The 22488-nt window shown below is 42.3% G+C and overlaps 1 protein-coding gene across 3 annotated transcripts in view; it reads right to left on the reverse strand.

Moving 5' to 3' along the window:
• lrba (LPS-responsive vesicle trafficking, beach and anchor containing) overlaps positions 1 to 22488 on the reverse strand; it is an 871588-nt gene that overhangs the window by 641396 nt on the left and 207704 nt on the right. For all 3 annotated transcript variants that reach the window (XM_069926437.1, XM_069926436.1, XM_069926438.1), the window contains 2 exons: positions 19153 to 19321; positions 16871 to 17309 (listed from right to left, as the gene is read on the reverse strand). In XM_069926437.1, coding sequence (XP_069782538.1) covers positions 16871 to 17309; positions 19153 to 19321 — 608 coding nt within the window. The remainder of the gene's footprint in view (positions 1 to 16870; positions 17310 to 19152; positions 19322 to 22488) is intronic.

The following is a 22488-nucleotide window of genomic DNA, read 5'->3' on the forward strand; positions in this document are numbered from 1 at the left end:
GGGTGTTACCTTATGGACAGCTCCAGCATCCTTTCTTAAGGTAGGCCTCTCTTCCTTTTCTTGTTCCTTTTCCTGCTTGGTTTCTTGTACAACACTAAGACCTTTATCCTTCTTTGGAGGCGTTGTTAATGATTTCTGTATGTCATCCCTTTAGTTTCTTTTTTATTACTTTTTCTCAACTTTTTCGAGGAGAGCAGGGATTATAAATCTAATCCCATATCACATGGCAAGCCCCCAATGTGTAGTAGGGTTGTAACAGTAAGATTTCAATTTCCTGGGTCCACTTTAATGTGATAGCCTTGAGGGGATGGATTTTTTTAAAACAGTACCTCAGAAACTCTGTTTGCGCCAGTATATCAATTAATCTACTGGTAAAGGAGCAGTACAGGACCTAATGAAGGGGCAACAGGAAAGTATTTTCAAAAAAGTGAGCACAACTCTACTAGTTTCAAGGCAGTTATTGAAAAAGGATAAGGATAGGGCAGAAATTAGATCATGAATTTCCAGAAGAGTGATTCAGTATCATTTGGACAGGACGTTGCAAGGCTACATCCAAAAAGTGGGAGTTATTCAATAGCATAATAATGAGAGTTCAGAGTTAACAGGGAATGAAGGGCAAGGACAGCACAGACGATTCAGAACCAATACCACTAAAATGTGACAGTAACTGTGGTTATAGATAGAGATTTTGGGTTAAAAAGGGTTTAAGTTAAAATGTGATGATTAGTCAAAAAGGGGGCTAACCACTGGAGTTTAGCTGGAAAATGTTACAAAAGACTTGCAACAGATTTAACTACAGAGAGACATGCAGGAGCCAAAGATTGATAAAGAGTGAAAAACAGAATTTGGTGTGATCAGAGGTCATGAATGATCGTGGTGTGCGTGACTAACAGTAATCAGGATGATTCTGCAAAAACTAACCAATTAAAGCAGTATAGTGGAGATGCCGAAGGACAAGCAAATTGTATAAAAAACAATGCACTGTATGTATCAGGGCTCGACTTGGCAAGAAGCCGGTTGAGTCCAACTCTGCAGACTTGAGAATAAAGCTTGTCGTGTCACCGATCTTAAAGAGACTCATTTGTGAGAATTTGTGTTTCTGACAATTTGGGGATTCGTCCGGGATCTACACTCCGGCCATGGGGGGAGGCGAGAAAGGGGGACGTCGGAGGTGGTGCACCCCGCTGAGTTCAGCGGCTCCTAGTCCCTTGCTCGTCGCCTCGGGCGGCTTGAGCGAGTGGTATCCGGACAAGGTGACACGACAAGACGAAAAGGAGAGGGGTGATGGTTCAATCCCCAGGAAGACACCGGTAAGTGACGACTTACGATTGTGGTGTGGGAATTGACGGACGAGACCACCCAGGTAACAGTCATGACGGAGTAAAAATATAAATAAGGTGTAAAGAGGGTGGCGTGAGGACCCCGTCGTGGGACCTTAGGATAGACCCCAGGGAAACCTCGGCGGGAACCGAAGGAGGGATAGTACCTCCGACGAGGCGACCAAGACGAAAGGGAGTAGGGTCCCGAAAACGAAGGGGGTCCTCAGCCTCGATAAACGGATCTAGGCGAGAAAATGGGAGGAACAAAGTCTAAGGGCTCGTCTGAGGGATCGGGACTTTTCCCAGGGGTTCCCCCTGACAGCCCTTTGGGGAGAATATTTGAAAATTGGGATAGTAGACGATATCAAGACAAAGACAAGAGAAAGATGGTTCAATATTGTCTCCTTTGGTCGAAACAGCCTATTAAAGGTTCCTCGGTCTAGTGGCCGAAATTCGGATCCGACGAGGATTGGGTTAGACAAGCATTAAACATATATGTAAACTCGAGACCAAAGGTGAATCAAGAAGAGTCAGCGTATGCATTTTGTTGGGTTCCCTGGCCAGGATCCTTAACAAAATGTTTTAAATTGGGAGTAGCGGGCGAAAAGAAGTGGGAACCTTTGGACAACCTCCCCCCTCCTTATGTTCCCCAGGCGCCCACGGCGCCCGAGGGAAACTTGCTGCTGGAGGGAGAAGGTGATGAATCTGATTGTCCCGGAAGGGGCCGGAAATGGAGGGATGAATTAAGTGAAGTCATTGAACTAAGGGAGTCGGACCCTAGACTTCCACCGGTGGACCGACCCTGGACCAGATCCCAGACTGGTCCAGGACCATCGAAGGCTCCAATAAGCCTAAATCCCCTGAGGGAAGTTCCTATGGGAGGACCAGGAGGGGGAACGGGATACGTAAAAGTTCCCCTAACCAGTACTGAGGTGCGGGGATTTAAGAAGGAAATGAAAAATCTGTTGGAAGATCCCATGGGACTGGCCGAACAGTTCGACCAGTTCCTGGGACCAAACACATATACCTGGAAAGAGATGCATGCAATAATGGGAACATTATTCTCACCCCAGGAGAGGCAGATGATTCGACAGGCTGCCCTCCTTATGTGAGAACGTGAACAACCTGGGGACCCCAGACCCCATGAACAAAAATATCCCCTGAATGAACCCAGGTGGGACAAACGAACACCCGAGGGATTGACAAATATGAGACTACAGAGAGTGGACGATTAAAGGGATACGGGAGGCTGTGCCAAAGGGTCACAATTTCGCCAAGGCATTTGGGAACCACCAGGGGAAAGATGAGTCCCCTACTGATTTCTTGGAGAGGGTGAGAAAGAATGTCCAACAGTATGCGGGTGTGGACCCTAGTACACCAATGGGTGAACAGCTTATTCGAATCGAATTTGTGTCCAAATCGTGGCAGGACATTAGGAAGAAACTAGAAAAGGAGGAGGACTGGAATGAAAAACCCTTGAGCGACCTGTTAAAAAAGGCACAAAGGGTATATGTGCGGAGGGAAGAGGAAGGTCAAAAGAGGGCAGCGAAGATTATGGTACAGACTATCCGGCAGGTAAATGCCGGGTCTAGAGAGGAAAGGAGACAAAACCCCCCTTTAAGCAACCCAAGAAATCCAAGAGAGTGGAGACCCAGGAGACCCGCTAAGTGCTATTACTGTAACGAGGAAGGACACTTCAAGAGGGAATGCCCCCGATATAGGAGGGAAGTGCGGACCCACGAACTCATGGAAGAAGATTAGGGGGGTCAGGGGTTCCGGGTGTTGGGGACCAAGTATAAGAGAGAACCCCTGGTAAAACTGAAAATTGGTCCCCAGGGAGAAGAGGTGGTGTTTATGGTGGACACGGGAGCGGAACGAAGTAGTGTAATAACTGTGCCAACTGGGACCGAGCCTGTAAAAAGCAATTTGAAAATTTCTGGGATAGAAGGGGCTCCCAGGGCTGTATCGATAATTCCCCAAGTGACAGTAAGGTTGGAAGGGAGAGAAGGGGTACAGGACCTCTTGTTGTTACCGTCGGCCGGATTTAACCTCTTAGGAAGAGATATACAGGCTCTCCTAGGTCTGGGTGCTCTCCCCGTGGACGGAGAAGTGCGGGTCCACCTCTGTGGAACACAGAAACACAAATTCTCACAAATGAGTTTCTTTAAGATCGGTGACACGACAAGCTTTATTCTCAAGTCTGCAGAGTTGGACTCAACCGGCTTCTTGCCAAGTCGAGCCCTGATACATACAGTGCATTGGAGGAATGTATGTCACCCTATAACACCCCCATACTCCCAGTGAAGAAACCGGATGGATCCTATCGTCTAGTTCAGGATCTGAGAAGTTTGAATGCTATTGTTCAGACCTGAAGGATGCCTTCTGGACATGCCCACTAGAAGAGGGAAGTAGAGATATGTTCGCGTTTGAATGGGAGAATCCATGGACAGGTAGACGGAGGCAGCTTCGGTGGACCGTATTGACCCAAGGGTTCACTGAATCTCCAAACCTGTTTGGACAAATGCTAGAACAGATCTTGGCGGACTATCCACGGTCCAATGACTCCCAATTGATGCAGTATATGGATGATCTGCTGTTATCAGGGCCCAAGGAACAAGAAATGAGGGGAGATACAATTAGACTCTTGAACTATCTAGGGAAAAAGGGTCTGCGAGTGTCCAGGAACAAGTTACAGTTCGTTGAGAGGACTGTGGTGTACCTGGGACACCAGATAAGTAAAGGACAGAAATGGATTACCCCTGAAAGGATTGCGGGAATCACCAGAATGCCGTAACCCCGTAATAAGAAGGAAATAAGACAATTCCTGGGGCTCAGGTTACTGCAGGTTATGGATAGAGGACTACTCAGTGTTGGTGAAGTTTATGTATGAAAAGCTGACAAATGAGGATGAACATCCATTGAAATTGACCCAAGAGGAGAAGGGATGGTTTGAGGACCTGAAGCGTCGCCTGACGCGGGCCCCGGTACTCACTCTGCTCTCTTTGAAGCAACCTTTCCAGCTATTCGTCACCCATAATCAAGGAACAGCTGTGGGGGTTCTGACGCAGGAAAAAGGCGGCCAGCGACACCCAGTGGCCTTCCTGTCCAAAATGATGGACCCAGTGTCTCGTGGATGGCTGACGTGCATCCAGGGAGTAGCGGCTGCTGCTCTGTTGGTGGAGGAGGCACGCAAACTCACTTTTGGAGGAAGGATGATTGTGTACACCCCCCCACTCTGTGAGTGTTCTATTAGCACAAACCGCCCATCGATGGCTGACTGATTCCAGCATATTAAAGTACGAGACCATTTTAATAGTCGGAAAAGACCTACAGTTTGCTAAGAATAATAGTTGCAACCCAGCTCAGTTTTTATACGGCGGTGAAACAGGGGAAGAAGTGGAGCACGACTGTGTCGAGTTGACAGATCTCCAGACCAAGACCCGAGAGGACCTTCGCGATACCCCCCTGGGAGAGGGACATGAATTCTACATTGACGGCTCCGCCAGATGTGTTGACGGAATGAGGAGAAGCGGGTATGCCATAATAGAAGGAGATGCTTGGGAAGTGGTAGAATCTGCGAGGCTACCCGGAAGCTGGTCGGCACAGTCCTGCGAACTATATGCCTTGCAGAGGGCCCTCAGAGTACTGGCAGAGAAAACTGGGACAATTTACACTGATTCCAAATACGCATACGGGGTAGTGCATACCTTTGGTAAAATCTGGAAGGAGCGCGGACTGATTACATCAAGAGGGAAGGAGTTGGCACACAAACAGATGATTACTCTGACCCTGGAAGCCCTAACATTACCCCAGGAAATAGCAGTGGTCTACATACGCGATTGGGAACAGACGGGCTGATGAAGAGGCCAAAAGGGTGGCCATGCAACGGGAAGTCCGCTTGCTGACCTTAATCCCAGTAAGACCAGGTATAGAAAAGGCTCCCATTTTCACTGCTAAGGAAGAAACGGACATGGCTCAGCTGGGCGCATGCCGACTGCCGGATGGAACATGGAAGACCCCAGATAGAAGAATGGTTCTAAATAAGGAAATAACTCGCAATATTTTAAAACACCTGCATCATCAGAGCCACTGGGGCACCCAGGCCTTGTACGACACACAGTGCTTCGAGACTATGTGTGTAAGGGGATCTACACTTTGGCCCAACAGGAAGTGCAGAACTGCCACATCTGCACAAGAATTAATAAGAAGGTAATGAGGACGGGCACCGTGGGAGGTCAACCGTTGGCAATACGCCCCTTCCAAAGAATCCAGATCGACTTCACGGAGTTACCTCAGGTCCAAAGGTGGAAGTATCTGTTGGTGATAGTAGATCACTTTACCCGATGGGTGGAAGCCTTCCCAACAGTGAATGCTACTGCCTCCACGGTAGCTCGCCTCCTCCTAGAGCATGTGATCCCCAGATATGGCATAATGGATTCTATAGACTCGGACAGGGGTCCACACTTTTGCTCCAAAGTTCACCAATTGATTGTGATGCCCTGCAAGTCTCTTGGAAACTGCATACCCCTTGGCATCCGCAAAGCTCAGGGAGGGTTGAGCGTATGAATGGAACCCTAAAGACGCAGTTGACAAAATTAATGGTGGAGACTAAAATGCCTTGGATAAAGTGTCTGCCCCTGGCCTTATTGAGAATTCGTACTGCCCCACGCAGGGATGTGGGGGTGTCCCACCTTGGGGGAAGGGGATATTTTTGTTAGGAACTATTTACAGGCACTGTCACGCTCTCTTACAGATTTACGGAAAAGGGGACTATTGACACAAACACCGACCTTAGACTTCTCTCTACACAAGGTGGAACCGGGAGACTGGATCCTCATCAAGACCTGGAAAACCGAAAGACTCCAGCCACAGTGGGAAGGTCCATTCCAAGTTCTCTTGACTACAGAGGCTGCAGTGCGAACAAGAGAGACGCACACATCCAGATTTAAGGGACCTGTAGAGGCGCCTCAGGACCCTGACACGGACTCAGATTGGACTTTGTTCCTGGGGACAGTCCTCTTACTTTTGCGACTTCGCAGGAGGACTTGATTGACAATGTTATTGTTATATGCTTTGGTTTTTCTTGGTTTGCCTCTGTCTTTGTCAGGTCTGAAGTGTAAGAGGTGCAGAGACACAGTAGTCCTTTTTCAGGACCGCACTTGGGAAAGACAGGAGGGTAGTTTCATTTCCCATACCTCAGTTTCTAAGAAATGCTGGGCAGACAACACCACCCAACATCCATGTACCCCTTGTACGGAGCACGAGGGAAGTAGTGTGAGTTATTATATACAGATTCCTAATCGCACTCCTTTCCCTCTTAACGGTTGGCCTGATAGCAAAAGATGGTTCTCTTCCCTGGGTTAAGATCCCCATTCAGCAATAGTACACACATTTTAAAGAAAGAAAGGGGTGGATTGTTATAGATAGAGAATTTGGGTTAAAAAGGGTTTAAGTTAAAATGTGATGATTAGTCATAAAAGGGGGCTAACCACTGGAGTTTAGCTGGAAAATGTTACAAAAGACTTGCAACAGATTTAACTACAGAGAGACATGCAGGAGCCAAAGATTGATAAAGAGTGAAAAACAGAATTTGGTGTGATCAGAGGTCATGAATGATCGTGGTGTGCGTGACTAACAGTAATCAGGATGATTCTGCAAAAACTAACCAATTAAAGCAGTATAGTGGAGATGCCGAAGGACAAGCAAATTGTATAAAAAACAATGCACTGTATGTATCAGGGCTCGACTTGGCAAGAAGCCGGTTGAGTCCAACTCTGCAGACTTGAGAATAAAGCTTGTCGTGTCACTGACCTTAAAGAGACTCATTTGTGAGAATTTGTGTTTCTGACAATTACTCTCACTTGACCTCTGCAATTCAAGTTTGGATAAAGGTTAGAGTAGAGTGCTCCTGGTGAAGCATAACCCGATCATGACAACATCTAAATGTCGCTTGATACTATCCATCACTTCTTTTGGTCGAGAATGGTTGGTGAATTCGCTGCATTGGATTCCACATGCTTCTTACGAACAGGATGCACCTAGATTATATTCAAAATTGTCAGTATTGTAACTACTGATTGGTTTACCTTGTGTTCCAATTCTGGAGCACAACTCTTCTGTACTACCTTTGCTGCTACTCTCACACATTTCTTGATATCAAATGAAATGAATTGAATTGGCTGAATACTGAATTCCACGATGGAGGGGATCTCAGGAGAGAGCCAAAGTAGGTCATTACTCTGCAATTCTGGCTGATCACTGTCGCAAGTGCTTCAACCTTCTCTCAAGCACTCGTCTGCCACCACTACATGTAAAGGTACATCAGAAGTTTGATCTAGACAATACCTCCACTTATCCTGCTTCCTCTAAGGATTCCATTTCTTTTATCCAGTCCCTCAGTCTCCATTTACTGTGTCAAATTTCTTTAGAGGTTCCTTCGTAAACCATGGCTTCCACTTTGACAAACCTTTCACTTAATCTCATCTATTTCCAACACAATGGGTGTTACTCCCTCCCCATGTCCTTATTTTCAATTGATCACATTTTGTAACTTCCACCAGTTTCAACAAGATGCCACCACCAAATACAGCTTATCCTCTGCTACCCTTTCAGCAATTCAAAAAGACCAATCTCTTCATGACTTCTTGGCTTGCTCATTTGACCACCAACCACATCATTTCTGAAGCCATGTTATCATTCAAGTGTGTTGCCTCAATTTCTCTCTCCACTAATACATCCTCAGAGGCTTGTCCTACAGTCTCGTGATTCACATATTCATGCACTCCTTCCTGTATTCTGCATTAATCCATGAATTGTACAACTTCTACAAATCATCTCCATAACCATATAACAATTTACAGTATGGAAGCAGACCATATCGGCCCTTCTAGTCCGCACCGATTTACGTGAAACTCCACTAGTTCCATCTACCCTATCCCATGCCCTTACATCCATGTACTCATCTAGCCTCCTCTTAAATGATAGAATTGACCTTGACACAACTACTTCTTCCGGTAGATCATTCCACTCAGCTACCACTCTCTGAGTGAAGAAGCTTCCTCTTGTATTACTCCTAAATTTTTGCCCCCTAACCCTTAACTTATGACCCCTTGTTCCAATCTCCCCTACCCTCGGGGGAAAGAGCCTATTCACATCTACTCTATCTATTCCCTTCATAATTTTAAATACCTCTATCAAATCCCCTCTCAACCTTCTATGCTCCAATGAATAAAGCCCCAGTCTACTCAATCTTTCTCCGATTTCAAGATACTGCAATCCAGGCAACATTTTTGTTAACCTTCTTTTCACCCTCTCTACCTTATTTATATCCTTTCTATAATTTGGAGACAAGAACTGTACATAATATTCCAAACTTGGCCTCACCAATGCCTTAAAGTCTCAACATCACCTCCCAGCTCCTATATTTTATGCTATGATTTATAAAAGCCAGCATACCAAAAGCCTTCTTTATCACCCTATCTCCACGGGAATCCACCTTCAAGGAACGCTGAACAATTATTCCAAGATCCCTCTGTTCCTCAGCATTCCTCAATGCCATCCCCTTCACTGTATACATCCTATTTTGGTTATTCTTCCCAAGCATCTCATACTAGTCTTCATTAAACTCCATCTGCCACCTTTCAGCCCACCTTTCCAAACAGTCCAAATCCTTCTGTAGTCCATGAAAACCCTCCTCACTATCCACAATTCCCCCTATTTTGGTATCGTCTGCATATTTACTCACCCAATTTACCACCCCATCATCCAAATCATTAATATAAATGATGAACAACAAAGGACCCAACACTGAACCCTGAGGCATCACTGGCCTCCATCCTGACAAACAGTTGTCCACTATGACTCTTTGGAGCCTATCTTCCAGCCACCACTGAACCCATCTGACTATCTTTATATTAATCCCTAGAGATTGAACCTTCTATGCGGATCCTTATCAAAAGCCTTACTAAAATCCAAATAGACCACATCAACTGCTCTCCCTTCATCAACCTCTCTGGTCACCTCTTCAAAAAATTCAACAAGTTTTGTCAAACACGACTTTCCCCTCACAAACCCTGATCAATCCCTGCCTATCCAGATATTTATACATATTATCCCTATGAATTCCTTCCATTAGTTTCCCCATCACCGACATCAAACTTACTGGCCTATAGTTTCTTGGCCGACACCTCGTGCCTTTTTTAAACTACATTTGCAACCCTCCAATCCCACGGCACCACACCATCCTCCAGTGACCCATTGAAAAATCACTGTCAGAGCCTCTGCTATTTCCTACCTGACCTCCCTTAAGGTCCTGGAAAAAATCCCATCAGGACCAGGAGATTTATCAACCTTTATACACCCCAGAAGTTCTAAAATCCCCTCTTTACTAATCCCCATCTTTTTCATAACTAACCCTTTTGCCTCACTTATCCTACACAATTCAATATCTCTTCTTCATGAATACTGACGAGAAGAATGTATTCAATATCTCCCCCATCTCATATGGTTCCTCACACATATCTCCATTCTAATTTTCCAGTGGACTTATTCTATCCTTAACTTTCCTTTTACTATTCACATATTTGTAAAAACCCTTCGGATTTGCTTTCACCCTATTTGCTACAGCCCCCTCATACCTTCTTTTTGCCTTTCTAATTTCCCTCTTAAGGTTCTTCCTACAATCTATGTATCATCTATACATCTCATCATTCATTTGCTTCTTATATTTAACGTAGGCCTCCCTCTTATCCCGAACCAACTTCCTAATCTCTCTCGAAAACCATGGCTCCCTTGAACATTTGGCCTTGCCTTTTGTCCTTCCAGGAACATAAAGATTCTGCACTCACAAAATCTCATCCCAAACTACTCTCTGCAAATCTCTTCATCTCTTCATATCTGGCTTTCACCCACTCAAAGACCTTCATCTTCGGACCCTTTCTATAATTAAGCTGAAATTAATGGTGTTATGATCTCCATCACCTGCCCTATTTCATTCCCCAACAATAGATCTAATACTGCCCCCTCTCTAATGGGTACCTCAACATATTGATGCAAACAGCAATCCTGCACACATTTTACAAACTCTTAGCCATCCAGACGCACTGACTGCGTCTCCCAATCTAGGTTAGGAAAATTAAAATCCCCAACTAACACCACCCTGTGCTTACTGCACATCTCAGCTATTTCCCTACACATTTGCTCTTCTATTTCCCTCTCCCTATTTGGTGGTCTATAATACACCCCTATAAGCATAACCTCACCTCTTTTATTTTTTAATTCCACCCACACCGCCTCCCTTGATGAGCCCTCCAATCTATCACGCCTCAGTACCGCTGTAATATCTTCCTTGACAAGTAATTCCACACCTCCCCCCCCCCTTTACCTCTCCAATTCTATCACACCTAAAACATCAAAATCCTGGAATATTTAACTGCCAGTCACAACTCTCCTTCAACCGTGTCTTACTAATCACCACCACATCATACTGTCAAGTGCCCATCTATACCTTCAGCACGTCCACCTTCCTTACAACACTCCTTGCATTGAAGTTAATGCATTTCAGAGATTTCCCACATCTTACCTTCTGCCTTTCCCCCTCTCTACCGTCCACACTATTACTTGGTACCATCATAGCACCAATCCCTTTCTTCCTCAATCAACTGCTGTTGCACCCTCAAATTTTGTGAATAAGCCTTTTCCCTTCACTTACAAAACCTCTCTCTGCTGTCTTTCCTTACATGGTCCCCTTCCCCCAACCATACTAGTTTAAAGCCCCCCTGGTAGCCCTAGCAAATGCCCCTGCCAGGAAACTGGTCCCTCTGGGATTCAGATGTAACCCATCCTTATGGTACAGGTCCCAATTACCCAAGAACTTGAATCCCTGACTTCTACTCCACCCCTTCAGCCACGCATTCAGCCTCCACCTGATTCTATTTCTGCCCTCACTATCATGTAATCCAGAGATTACTCCCTTTATGGTCCTTCTTCTGAGCTCTCTACCTAACTCCCTATATTCATCTTTTAGGACCACTTCCTCCCTATGTCATTGGTACCAACATGTACCACCACCTCTGGTTCCTTATCCTCCCCTTTCAGGATGTTTTGGACACGTGGAGTTATATCTCAGACCTTGGCACCAGGGAGGCAAACCACCATCCGGTTTTCTTTATCATTTCCGCAAAAACCTCTGTCTTTACCTCATCTGATATTCCCTTTGTTCCATTCATCTCTTTCCCATCTTCTCTGCAACTTTAAACTGTTTTCTCTCTTTACAAGTTCCAACAGTGGGTCGTCAACCTGAAATCTTAACTCTGTTTTTCTTTCCTGCTATTGCCAGCATTTTCTGTCTTTACTGTCTTGACATAATTTTTTTTAAATCCAAATTTCCTGTCTTCTCTCCCACTTTTTTTAAATGAGTGGGATCATATTTGTTACCTTTCAATCAGAGGGAACCTCTTCAGAATGTATTGAATTTTAGATGATGATGATAACAAGAACATCCACAAAATTATCCCCACGGCTACCTCTCCCAAAACTTTGTCAGGTCTTAGGAACTCTGTTTTCAGGCTTGCTAACTTCCTAGTAAGTGATTCTTTACCAATACTTTTTTTCCCCAATTTGCACTGGCCCCTCATTTTTACAGTAATTCTAATGCATTATTTGAGGTTTCTTGCACACAAAAATGCAGAAACTATTTATTGTGTTCCACTGCCACTTCTTAACTGAGGGAACCCCATATTTGTCCTGTTGTTTATTTTCATACGTCTCACTAGTAAGCTCTCATGTTCTGCTTTCCCTTTCCTTCTTAATTTCTTGATCATCCTTTGCAGAGCACTAAAACAGAACCAGGAAAAGTTAGAAAATGAGCATGTTTCAGTTGCAGGGAAGTCCCACATAAAAGGAGCATTGAATTCATTTGGAAGAAGTGTTTGGGTCCCAGGATGATGGGAAGAGGAGAGGAAAAAGGCAGCTCTAACACCTAATGCAACATCCAGAACAGTAGTGAACATTAATGAAAATGAAAGAATGAACTGGGGAGTCACCAAGAAGTGGCAACAGTCCTTTTGAAATGTTATCTGGGGAGGAGGCAATCTAGATGGTGATGGCATCTCTTTGAAAATTGGTGAACTCATGGATGATGATCCATTGAATGTTGATGCTGGTAATGTAGAAATTGAGGATATGAGGATCCCTATTCCTCCTTTAAGTGAGAGAAACAGAAATGAAAATAGATGTGAAAGACACTATGGTGAAGGGGAATTCACATTGTGATAAAGGAAGACACTCCACATCACAGGTAATGGCAAATGTCACCATCACAGCAGATACAATAGAACAAAAGAAAATGAGAGGCCAGGGTTGAAATGCGTAGTTAAGGTGTCTATAGATTTGAAATGGAAATTAGCCATTAACCTATCTCATGAAATTGAAAAGGAAAAGTCAAAAAAAGGAAGGAAGTACTGAAGATGACCATATGAAACCAAGACAATGGATGAAAATTAGCAGCAAAATGAAAACTTTCTTGATGCTATACAGATCCTGGTATTGATCGATGTTGTAACACAATTCATACAATGTTAACACAAATGAAACACTGATTTAGTTTATTCAGTTTCCTGTACTCCCTCCCCTGTCAGGTTAATTGGGCTAATAGCACATTTAGCATCATTTGTTTTTGGTCAAATGTCATTGTCTATCTTTCCCCTCTCACAAATCTATGCTCTCAAGATTTTCCTGCCCTGTCCTGTGGAAAAAGACATTTACCTGTCAAGATTTCATATACTTTCATAAGGTCACCATTCAGCCTCCTATGCTCCAGAGAGAAAAGCCCCAACATATTCAGCCTTTTCCTATAACTCAAGCTCTTCAGGTAACATCTTCTCAAATCCTTTCTGCACTCATTCCACCTTAATGACATTCTTCCTACATCAAGCAACCAGACTGCTCACCAATGTTTAGAAAAGTTTAATACCAAGTTACATAAGGAAAACAGAGATCTGATCCTATTGCCTTTGGAGCACAATGCAAATGCATTAATAAGATCATAGATGCTATTTTTTTCCTATGTTACGTCAGGATAGAATGAAGATTATTGGTCACTTACAAATTGATAGATCCACACAAGTTGAAGGGGACAAGTAGCTAATGTACTGACAAGCAAAAATCAGCTTTAAAAAATCAGTTTAACCACTCTGCTGGTTCTACAGAATGGATAAAATGATGATAATCACAAAATATTTTCGAAGTGGAAAGCCAACAGAAACACATTACTCTATTAACTGTCCATTGCAACATCCAGGATCTTCCAAGGGCCAGCCACTTTAATTCCACTTCCCATTCCTATTCCAACACGCCCGACTGTGCTGCCAGATTGAGGCCAATCACAAATTGAGAGAACAGCGCCTTGTATTCCATCTTGATAAACACCAACCAACATTAATGTATCTAATTTCCGATATCTTCTCCATGTTTTCCTAAACAAACCCCCCCACCCCACCTTTCAAGCATTCCCTTTCTTCTCTTTACCAGCCTATCATCCACATCCTCATTCCTCCAGCTCCCCACACCCTTTCCTTTTTTCCTCCTATCCATGTGACCTTTCTCAGCTCTATGCCTCTTCTTCCTATCACCTCCCACCTTCTTACTTTTTTCCCTACTTCTTACCCCTTTATTCACTTATCACCTGCCAAACTGTGTCCTCCCTATTCTTTATGCTGGCTTCTGCCTTTTAATGCTATTCCTGACAAAGGGATCTTGCTGAAATATTGATTATTTATTGCCTTTCATGAATGCCACCTGTAAAAAAAATCATTTTTTTTTCCTCCATACCTTGAGCCCGTAATGTCGGAAATGTATTTTTACCTTAGCTGTATAAAGGACACTGCTTGACCTGCTGAGTTTCTCTCGCAATGTTTTACTTCAAACACGGTATCTGCAGATTTTTGAGTTTTACTTATGAATGCAGCCTGACCTGCTGAGCTCCTCCAGCGTTTTGTATGTTTCTTCAGATTTCCAGCATTTGCAGTCTTTCTTGTTTATTCCGTGAATAAATTCCTTTATAGCAGGGCTATTTTTCTTCATTATTTGTTTCTCAAGCTAATTATTTTCAGAGAGGAAAATTAATAAGGCCACAAAGCATAGGAGCAGAAATAGGTTATTCAGCCCTTTGAATCTGCCCTGACATTTAATTATGAGCTGATCAATTTTCCCACAGCCCCACTGCCTGGCATTTTCCCCATAAACTTTGATTCTCTGGCTAATCAAGAAGCTATCAATCTCTGCTTTAAATACACCCAATGACCTGGCCTCCAAACCCGTCTGTGGCAACAAATTCCACAGATTTACCACCCTCTGGCTAAAGAAATTCCTCCGCATTTCTGTGTCTAAGCAGACACCCTTCAAACCTGAATTTGTGCCCTCTTGTCCTAGACTCTACCACCATGGGTAACGTTTCTACATCTTCTCTGTCCATGCCTTTCAACATCAGAAATGTTTCAATGAGATCCACCATCATTCTCCTAAATTCCAATGAGTATAGACCAAGAGCAGTCAAACGCTCCTAATATGATAACCCTTTCATTGACAGAATCATCCTTGTGAACCTCTTCTGAACCCTCGTGAATATCAGCACATCCTTTCTTAAATGAGGACCCCAAAACTGCTCACCATACTCCAAGTGAGGTCTCACTGGTGCCCTATAAAGCTTCATTATCACATCCCTGCTCTTGTAATCTATTCCTCTTGAAATTAATGCCAGCATTGCATTTGCCTTGACCCAACATGAAATTTACCTTCAGGCTATCCTGCACAAGGACTCCCAGGTTTCTTTGCATCTGAGTATTTAGAAAATACACTGCTCATTTATTTTTTTTCTACCAAAGTTCATGATTGTATGCTTTCTATCATCGTATTTCATTTGCCATCTTTTTTGCTCATTCTCATTACCTGTTCAAGCCCTCCTGCAGCCTCCCTGCTTCCTCAACACTCCCTGCTTCCTCTACCTACCTTCGATTCATCTGCAACCTTGGCCACATAGCCATTCATTCCATAATCCAAATCATTAACATACAACATAAAGAGAAGTGGCCCCAACACCGACCCCTGTAGAACAACTCTAGCAATGGGTAGACTACCAGAATATGATCCCCGTATTCTGATTCTCTGCTTCCTGCCAATCAGCCAATGCTCTACCCACTGTTATACCATGGGTTCTTATTTCTCTGAATAGGAAAAATCATTTCCTGCTATTCCATGGGCTCTGTTTAGTTGCGTCATGAGCAGCACCTTGACAAAGACCTTCTGAAAATCCAAATACACAACATCCACAGCATCTCCTTTATTTAGCCTGCTTGTCACTTCTTCAAAAAATTCAAATAGATTTGTCAAGCCAGATTTTCCCTCAAGGAAACCATGCTGGATTTGCCTTATCTTGCCATGCACCTCAAAGTACTCTGTAACCTCATCCTTGACAATCAACTTCTCAACCAGTCCTTCAGGATTATAGAATAATTGATTCCAATTTATAGAATAAATTGATTCCTGAAAGATCATTTCCAATGTCTCCACAATCTCTACCATTATTTCTTTCAGAACCCAGGGATGCAATCCATCTGGTCTAGGAGACTAACCCACTCTTAGACCATTCAGCTTTCTGAGCACCTTCTCCCTTGATATAGTAACTGCGCTCACTTCGCTTCCTTGATACCCTTTGACATCTTCAACACCGATATCTTCCACAGTGAAGACTGATGCAAAATACCTATTAAGTACCTCTGCCGTCTTCTTGTCTCCCATTATTCTTCCAACATTATTTTCTAGGGGTCCTATATCTACTCAAACCTCTCTTTAACTCTTCATATATTTGAAAAAGCTTCTTGTGTCCTCTTTGATATTATTTGCTAGCTGACTTTCATACTTTATCTTTTCCCTCCTTATGAGTTTTTTAGTTATCGTCTACAAGTTTTCATAAAATAGCCAATCCTCTATCTTTCCACAAATTTTTGCTTCCCTGTATGCCCTCTCTCGCTTTTACGCTGGCTTCTTAGATAATCTTCTATTGTTAAAATGTAAATCTTTGAACATTTTGTGGCAATTTGTGAAAGCATAAATGATTTTGTAAAAGCAATGAAGTACTTGGTTGTAGTACTGAGAGATAGTTGAAGATCAAGTATTGAACCCTCTCCCAATTGAACATAACTTAATGCTATTCTGATCCTCCAAATTTGGATTCTTCTTTAACTATATCTACATGAACAAGTATGCACATATTAAAATGAAGAAGAATTTAAATGTGTTGGTAGTGAAAGCACACCAGAATGAAGCCCTGCTGCTAGCAATTTTAACTACCACTTTTCACCAGGACAGCACATTTCTTGTATCAACCAGTAGGTCAGAACTCATTAAAAACTTCTGAAATGTATCGTGCCCTATTGAAATGAAATGATCCAATACTACAATGCAACAACTTTGCCAGCTTCAATTTCTGAACCAAATGCAATAATCTTCATTTGAAAGTAAATAAAAACCTTTGAAAGTGTGATAACTATATTTACCTGTCAAAAGAACGAAATTGCACAGATTGTTCTCCTGCTGCATCTCCAATAACTCCCAAAAAGGATGGCCCTATCAGTGCCATATCTACTTCAAGAGTATTTGTTGGTGTATTCACCAGACTTCTTAGGATTTCTTTCACATTGACATTTTTCCCTTGGGATCCAGATGACACAGAAGATGTGATTTTATTCTCAGAATTACTTCCATTTTCATCTTTAATTTCTTGTGAATGTGACTTTTTAACCTCTGAAGAGAGAGTTGACAGAAGTTCACTCATTGCATCTGGACCAGTGCTGACAATCTCAGGTTTACTAGTTCCTAAATCAGTAACTGTATTTAAAACCTGTTCTTCTCCAATACCAGAGTCTCTTCGAATGGGTGCATTTGATGCATCATCATTTGCCGTCGGAGCTGCAAAACCTGATGAATCTTTTCCATCTGAAGAAAAAATAATTTTAGTTAGATCAAAAACATGCAATTTTTAATATGGCCTAGATTTTTGCCCATGTGTACTCCCCCCCCCCACCCCCCCCCAACCCCTCTTCCATCCCCCTACCATTGACATGCAGCACTGGAGGAAAGTTAAAACTCTCAGTGTATTCCTGGTGCAGTAATATTCACAGCAATGATTAAGGCCCTGGATACAATGAACTGCTAGCCATGCAGGGCCAATTCCAGAGACAATGTTCAATTGTCATGGCCTGGTAGTGCAATGCAACATTTATTTCAGGGGAAGTTGTGCATTGCTCACTCCTCAATAGTAATAACATGGCAGAGAAAATTCGACAGCCATGAGTGATCCAGATAAGCTTAGAAATGCCTGCTTTAGAACCAAGATAGGTTCACTGTCATAATCATGACTAGGTGTTCTTTGAGACAGAATTAATAAACAAACTATTTATCCCACAACCATCCACAATTCTCATCTCCAGTTCCCTCAACCAATTGCTGTCAAGTAGTTTTATGTGGATTAGCAGACTCCAAGATGAATTGTTACCTCAGCACAAAATATCCCCTATGACCATCCAATGGGTCCACAGGTCCTTGCTACTAAATTTGCTCCCTGGTTCTTCTGTAAAATGGTCTACTGGCAGGCTAACAGATGGAGCACTGGAAACTCCAACATTGCTGGTTGCACAACTGGGCTCTTACAATCTTTACCTACCTCTACATAAATTGAGGTTAACGTGTTATTCTGCAACAATTATCGGGACCTTTATTCTTAGTTCAAAGCAGAATTATAATTTAATTATACCCGGATTATTTTCATAGCTCGATTCCTTGTTTTGATTGCAACTTTAAAGAACTACTTCAAATTAAATTTGACCTTGGTTGCATTATTGCATTGGATCTTTGCTGCATGCAATGGATATTTTACTTTATTGATTCGAGGATTAGTTCCATCAATTTTAGGTCTCAGTAACATCTCAGAGTTTTCAGATTAAAACATTCAGAGTATGATTTGATTTGATTTTTTAAATTTAAAGTATTTTATTTCAATGTACCCCTGTAGTTTTACATTCCAAGTACAAAGATTTTTAAACCCTCTCTCGCAACATGGTGAGGACATTGGAACACATTTTAGTCAACTGAAATGCTTCACTTACATATCCACAATGCACAGGGGAAATTAGGAAGGAAAAATCTCAGCAGTGAAAAAGGAGAAAGTAGCAAGCAAGTATTTTCCTATCCCACCTCACACACTGCTTGAAATCATGAAGTGTGCACGTTACCCAAACTCCCACTCACTCAACTTGCATACAAGAGGGTTCGAGAGACTGACAAGGCCTACAGCACAATCTCCTAGCAAGCTCATACCCTGCCAGTCTCTCAAGCAATTATGTAAGGGTGCCATCTATGAATGGATGCAATGCAAGCCTGACAAGGCCTACAGGACAATCTTCTAGCAAGCTCATACCCTGCCAGTCTCTCAAACAATTATGTAAGGGTGCCATCTATGAATGGATGCAATGCAAGCCTGACAAGGCCTACAGCACAATCTCCTAACAAGCTCATACCCTGCCAGTCTCTCAAGCAATTATGTAAGGGTGCCATCTATGAATGGATGCAATGCAAGCCTGCTTGGCTGCAAATCCCGAGTCTGCTTGACCATTACTGTGACCCAAAGAACAAAAAACATACATCAATTTGGCTCTCTTTGAACATGAAGATCTCCCAAATTCCCGAAATATCAAATATAAGATATGGTTCAAATCAACAGCAACAATTTGAAATTATCCAGAGGCTAGGAAGGTGACAAAGGTGCATTTACAAGTCTAACCTGTGCTCGTCGCTGCCCCATTTACATTGTCAGTACTTTTGAAAGACTGACTACGAGACAACTTTCTTTCTTTCTGGGGTTCCAAGATTTCTCGATATTTTGATACCATCAATACAGAGATGAAGTACACCACAGCCAATGCTAGAAATTGAGCCTGTTTGCTGTCCTCCTGAAAAATAAATCGATACTGTTTGTTTATGTTTAAGTCTCTTCAATACAAATTGCAAGGGAATTTACACAGCATATCACATAAAACTAAAGTGATTCCCCATTATCCAGCATTCAATTGACGGGAAACTCAAACAAATGGCAAAAAAAATTGAGGAAATAAATAAATATTTAAAAATCAATAAAGTTTAACACAGAAAATGCTCTCCAAAGCAACACAAAACCCCTTGGGAGCAAATAATCAGCCAGTGGAGCATCCTGGTCATGTGCCACCCACAGCAGCTATTTGAATAAAGTTTCAATAAAGTTGTGTTTGAATAAAATGGCGGTGCCCAGGCTGAAGTGCTCGAGTATCTCTCCTAGTGTCTCCCTCCCTGCCTGGCAAGTCTTTATCTTTATTAGGAAATTATTAAGTATATTAATTAGGCTTTAACTATAAACTTGTGGGGGGGGGGGGGTTAATTATGACGATGCACAACACTGTTACAGCACTCACAAAATGGGCTTGAATTTAAAGAAAAGTACGGAGAGGGCCTGACGGGGTCCTTGCGTGGAGGTGAATCAGGTTGCACTGAGTGTCTGACTGGGATACCAGGACACCATTGAGGTGACTCTCCTAAACTGTCTCTCTATCCCTGCCAAGTACGAGTCTATATCTTTATTAGTATTAGGTATATTAATAAGGTTTTATCTGCAAACTTGGGGGAGGGGGATTAATTATGACAGCAGCGGTTAGCGCTACACTATTAAAATGCCAGCGACCAGGATATGAATTTAGATTTAAATTTGTAAGTTACGGGAATTACTTGATTAAAGTGAACTTAACAAAATTAAAGAGTATAATACTAATTCAAACGACTTTACATTTTGCACTGTCTTTTGAACAGGTATTCTTAATGCAGGTGTACAAGTTAGACATTGTAAGAGTGTAGCTCAGTCAATCAGAAAATTCACATTTCTGACATTTGTGATCCCTGTAGGTGCCAGATAATGGGGATTTTACCATTAAAAACAAATATTTGCATAACGTTTAAAATCAATGATAGTACTTAAATATTTCAGTCAAAATATTTGAATTCAATTTTCAAACTTTAAATCTATTAAAACAACAGAGGCTTAATTCAGCACAATGTCCAAAGAGACAGGAATGTTATTACACTCAACAACAGCCACTAAGATGATATTGAGCCAAAACCCACTGATTAAACTAGAGGTTCTATGCCATACACATCCAGTAGCATTTGAATGATCAATTTTCAAGCTCAAACCTCCAAAACTCCAAATGCATAATCCATAATGACACAATGAGGAATTCCATCTCTCAAATGTTCCTGACAGATGCTAAATCCTTGTCCTAGATTTGACAACTGTTGGTCGTTTGGTATTTTTATTTAATTTTCTATCAAAATGAATTTTTTTAAAAATTTAAATAATTAAAGACCTAAATTTATTAATTAAAAACTTTTTTTAAAAACCACTAAAACGTCACTTAACGTCCCCTTTACATTCAAATCAAAACAATGGGCTTTCACATCTAGCACGGGTTTAAGCCAGCACAAGATCCAGGAGGCAGAAATGAATCTCAGCAAGGCTTAGTAGACACATGCAGTGCCATCTGTCTTTCAGCAATTAAAGACTACCATACTTGGTGGTGGATTGAGGAAGTCCCATATTTATTATTCTAATACCCAAATGCCAGTGAACAGGCTGCAAAATCTAAAACAATTGGGCAGCTTGGAAAAAGGAGGCTATCAAAAAGTTTTTGTGGGTTGCCATACTTTGCCTGCCAAGACCTTAGCATTTTAATCCCCATCGTAAACTTCTCAACTGTTGTCTCTCTTTCCTCAATTAAGTCACTTAAATTTATCTGTATGTCCATAATTTTGATCATTCATCTTCCCCTTTTATGGGCCCCAGCATCAAACCTCTGAAGAACCTTGGGGCATTTTAATATTTTATAGCCATAAATGTGTATTATTATTCTGTGGCTGGATCTGGAGAATGGGTACAAATAAACAGTGATTCTATTTTCCAAAAGACTCAACAGAAATCATGGTACAAGGGAATATCTGAAGATTCAGGTGAAAAAGGAAATTACAATGCATTGTCGTGAGATTTGTTTGCACCAAGGCAGAAATGGCAGTGATTTCTATAAGATGGGGTGTGGTGTGGACAGTCATACATATAGGTGAATTTTTGCATGCATCTATTTTAAACAAGTAGCATCCATGGAGAGAAAGGAATGGTCGACGTTTCAGGTCTAAATCCTGCTTCATGACAGAATGTGTAGAGGGAAAATAGCCAGTACAAAGAAATGAGAGGAAGAAGTGAGACAGACAGGTAGGTGACAAGTGAAATGAGATAAAATGGGGGATGAGGGGCAGATGGAGCCAAGTGATGGAGGCTGAGGGGAAATTTTAAGGCAGGTGCAGGTGGGTGAGTAATAAAAATGGATAAGGTGAAGAAATTTCAAAATAATTAACAGAAGGAAAAATTTAAGTGGGCGGGGAATGGGAATGATGGACCAAAAAAAAGAGTAAAACCAGATAGATAGGTGTCCAAGGAATGGGAAAATGTAATCAAGTGGGGAGGACAACAAATCTAGCTATCAAGATAATGTGAGGGGAGGAGGTGCAGAGTAATAGAGAAGGTAAACAAATGGAAACAAGACTTCAGTGGAATGGTTGGAGTGGGAAAGAAACACATGAGTGAGAGTGTCCAAAACTGGAAAATTCAATGCTCGTACCAGTGATTTGTAGGTTACCCAAATGGAATATGATGTTATTCATCTACACGATCCTTCATCCGGAACCCTTGGGGGGAGGGGCCAGTGTGTTCCGAATTTCAGATTTTTCCAGATTTCGGAAACCCCATCCGAATTGTGCTGCCTACTTCCAGTCCCTCGGCTGCCTCCCCCAACCGCCGGTCCCCACTTGCCAGATTTTGGAGCTTTCTGGATTTTAGATGTCCGGATAAAGGATCGTGTACCTGTATGTATTACTATGGCAATGGAGAAAGCCGAGGACAGGCAGGTTGGTGTGGGAATGGAGATGGAAGTTGAAATGACATGTACCCAGAAATTCAAGATAGTTGTTGCATTCAGTGTAGTCTTGTGAAAAAGTGGAAAGGTTTGGGAATGAACTAAGTTTATTATTAGGGCAAATTATG

The sequence above is a fragment of the Narcine bancroftii genome, chromosome 3 (assembly GCF_036971445.1).
Source record: "Narcine bancroftii isolate sNarBan1 chromosome 3, sNarBan1.hap1, whole genome shotgun sequence".
Lineage (NCBI taxonomy): Eukaryota > Metazoa > Chordata > Chondrichthyes > Torpediniformes > Narcinidae > Narcine > Narcine bancroftii.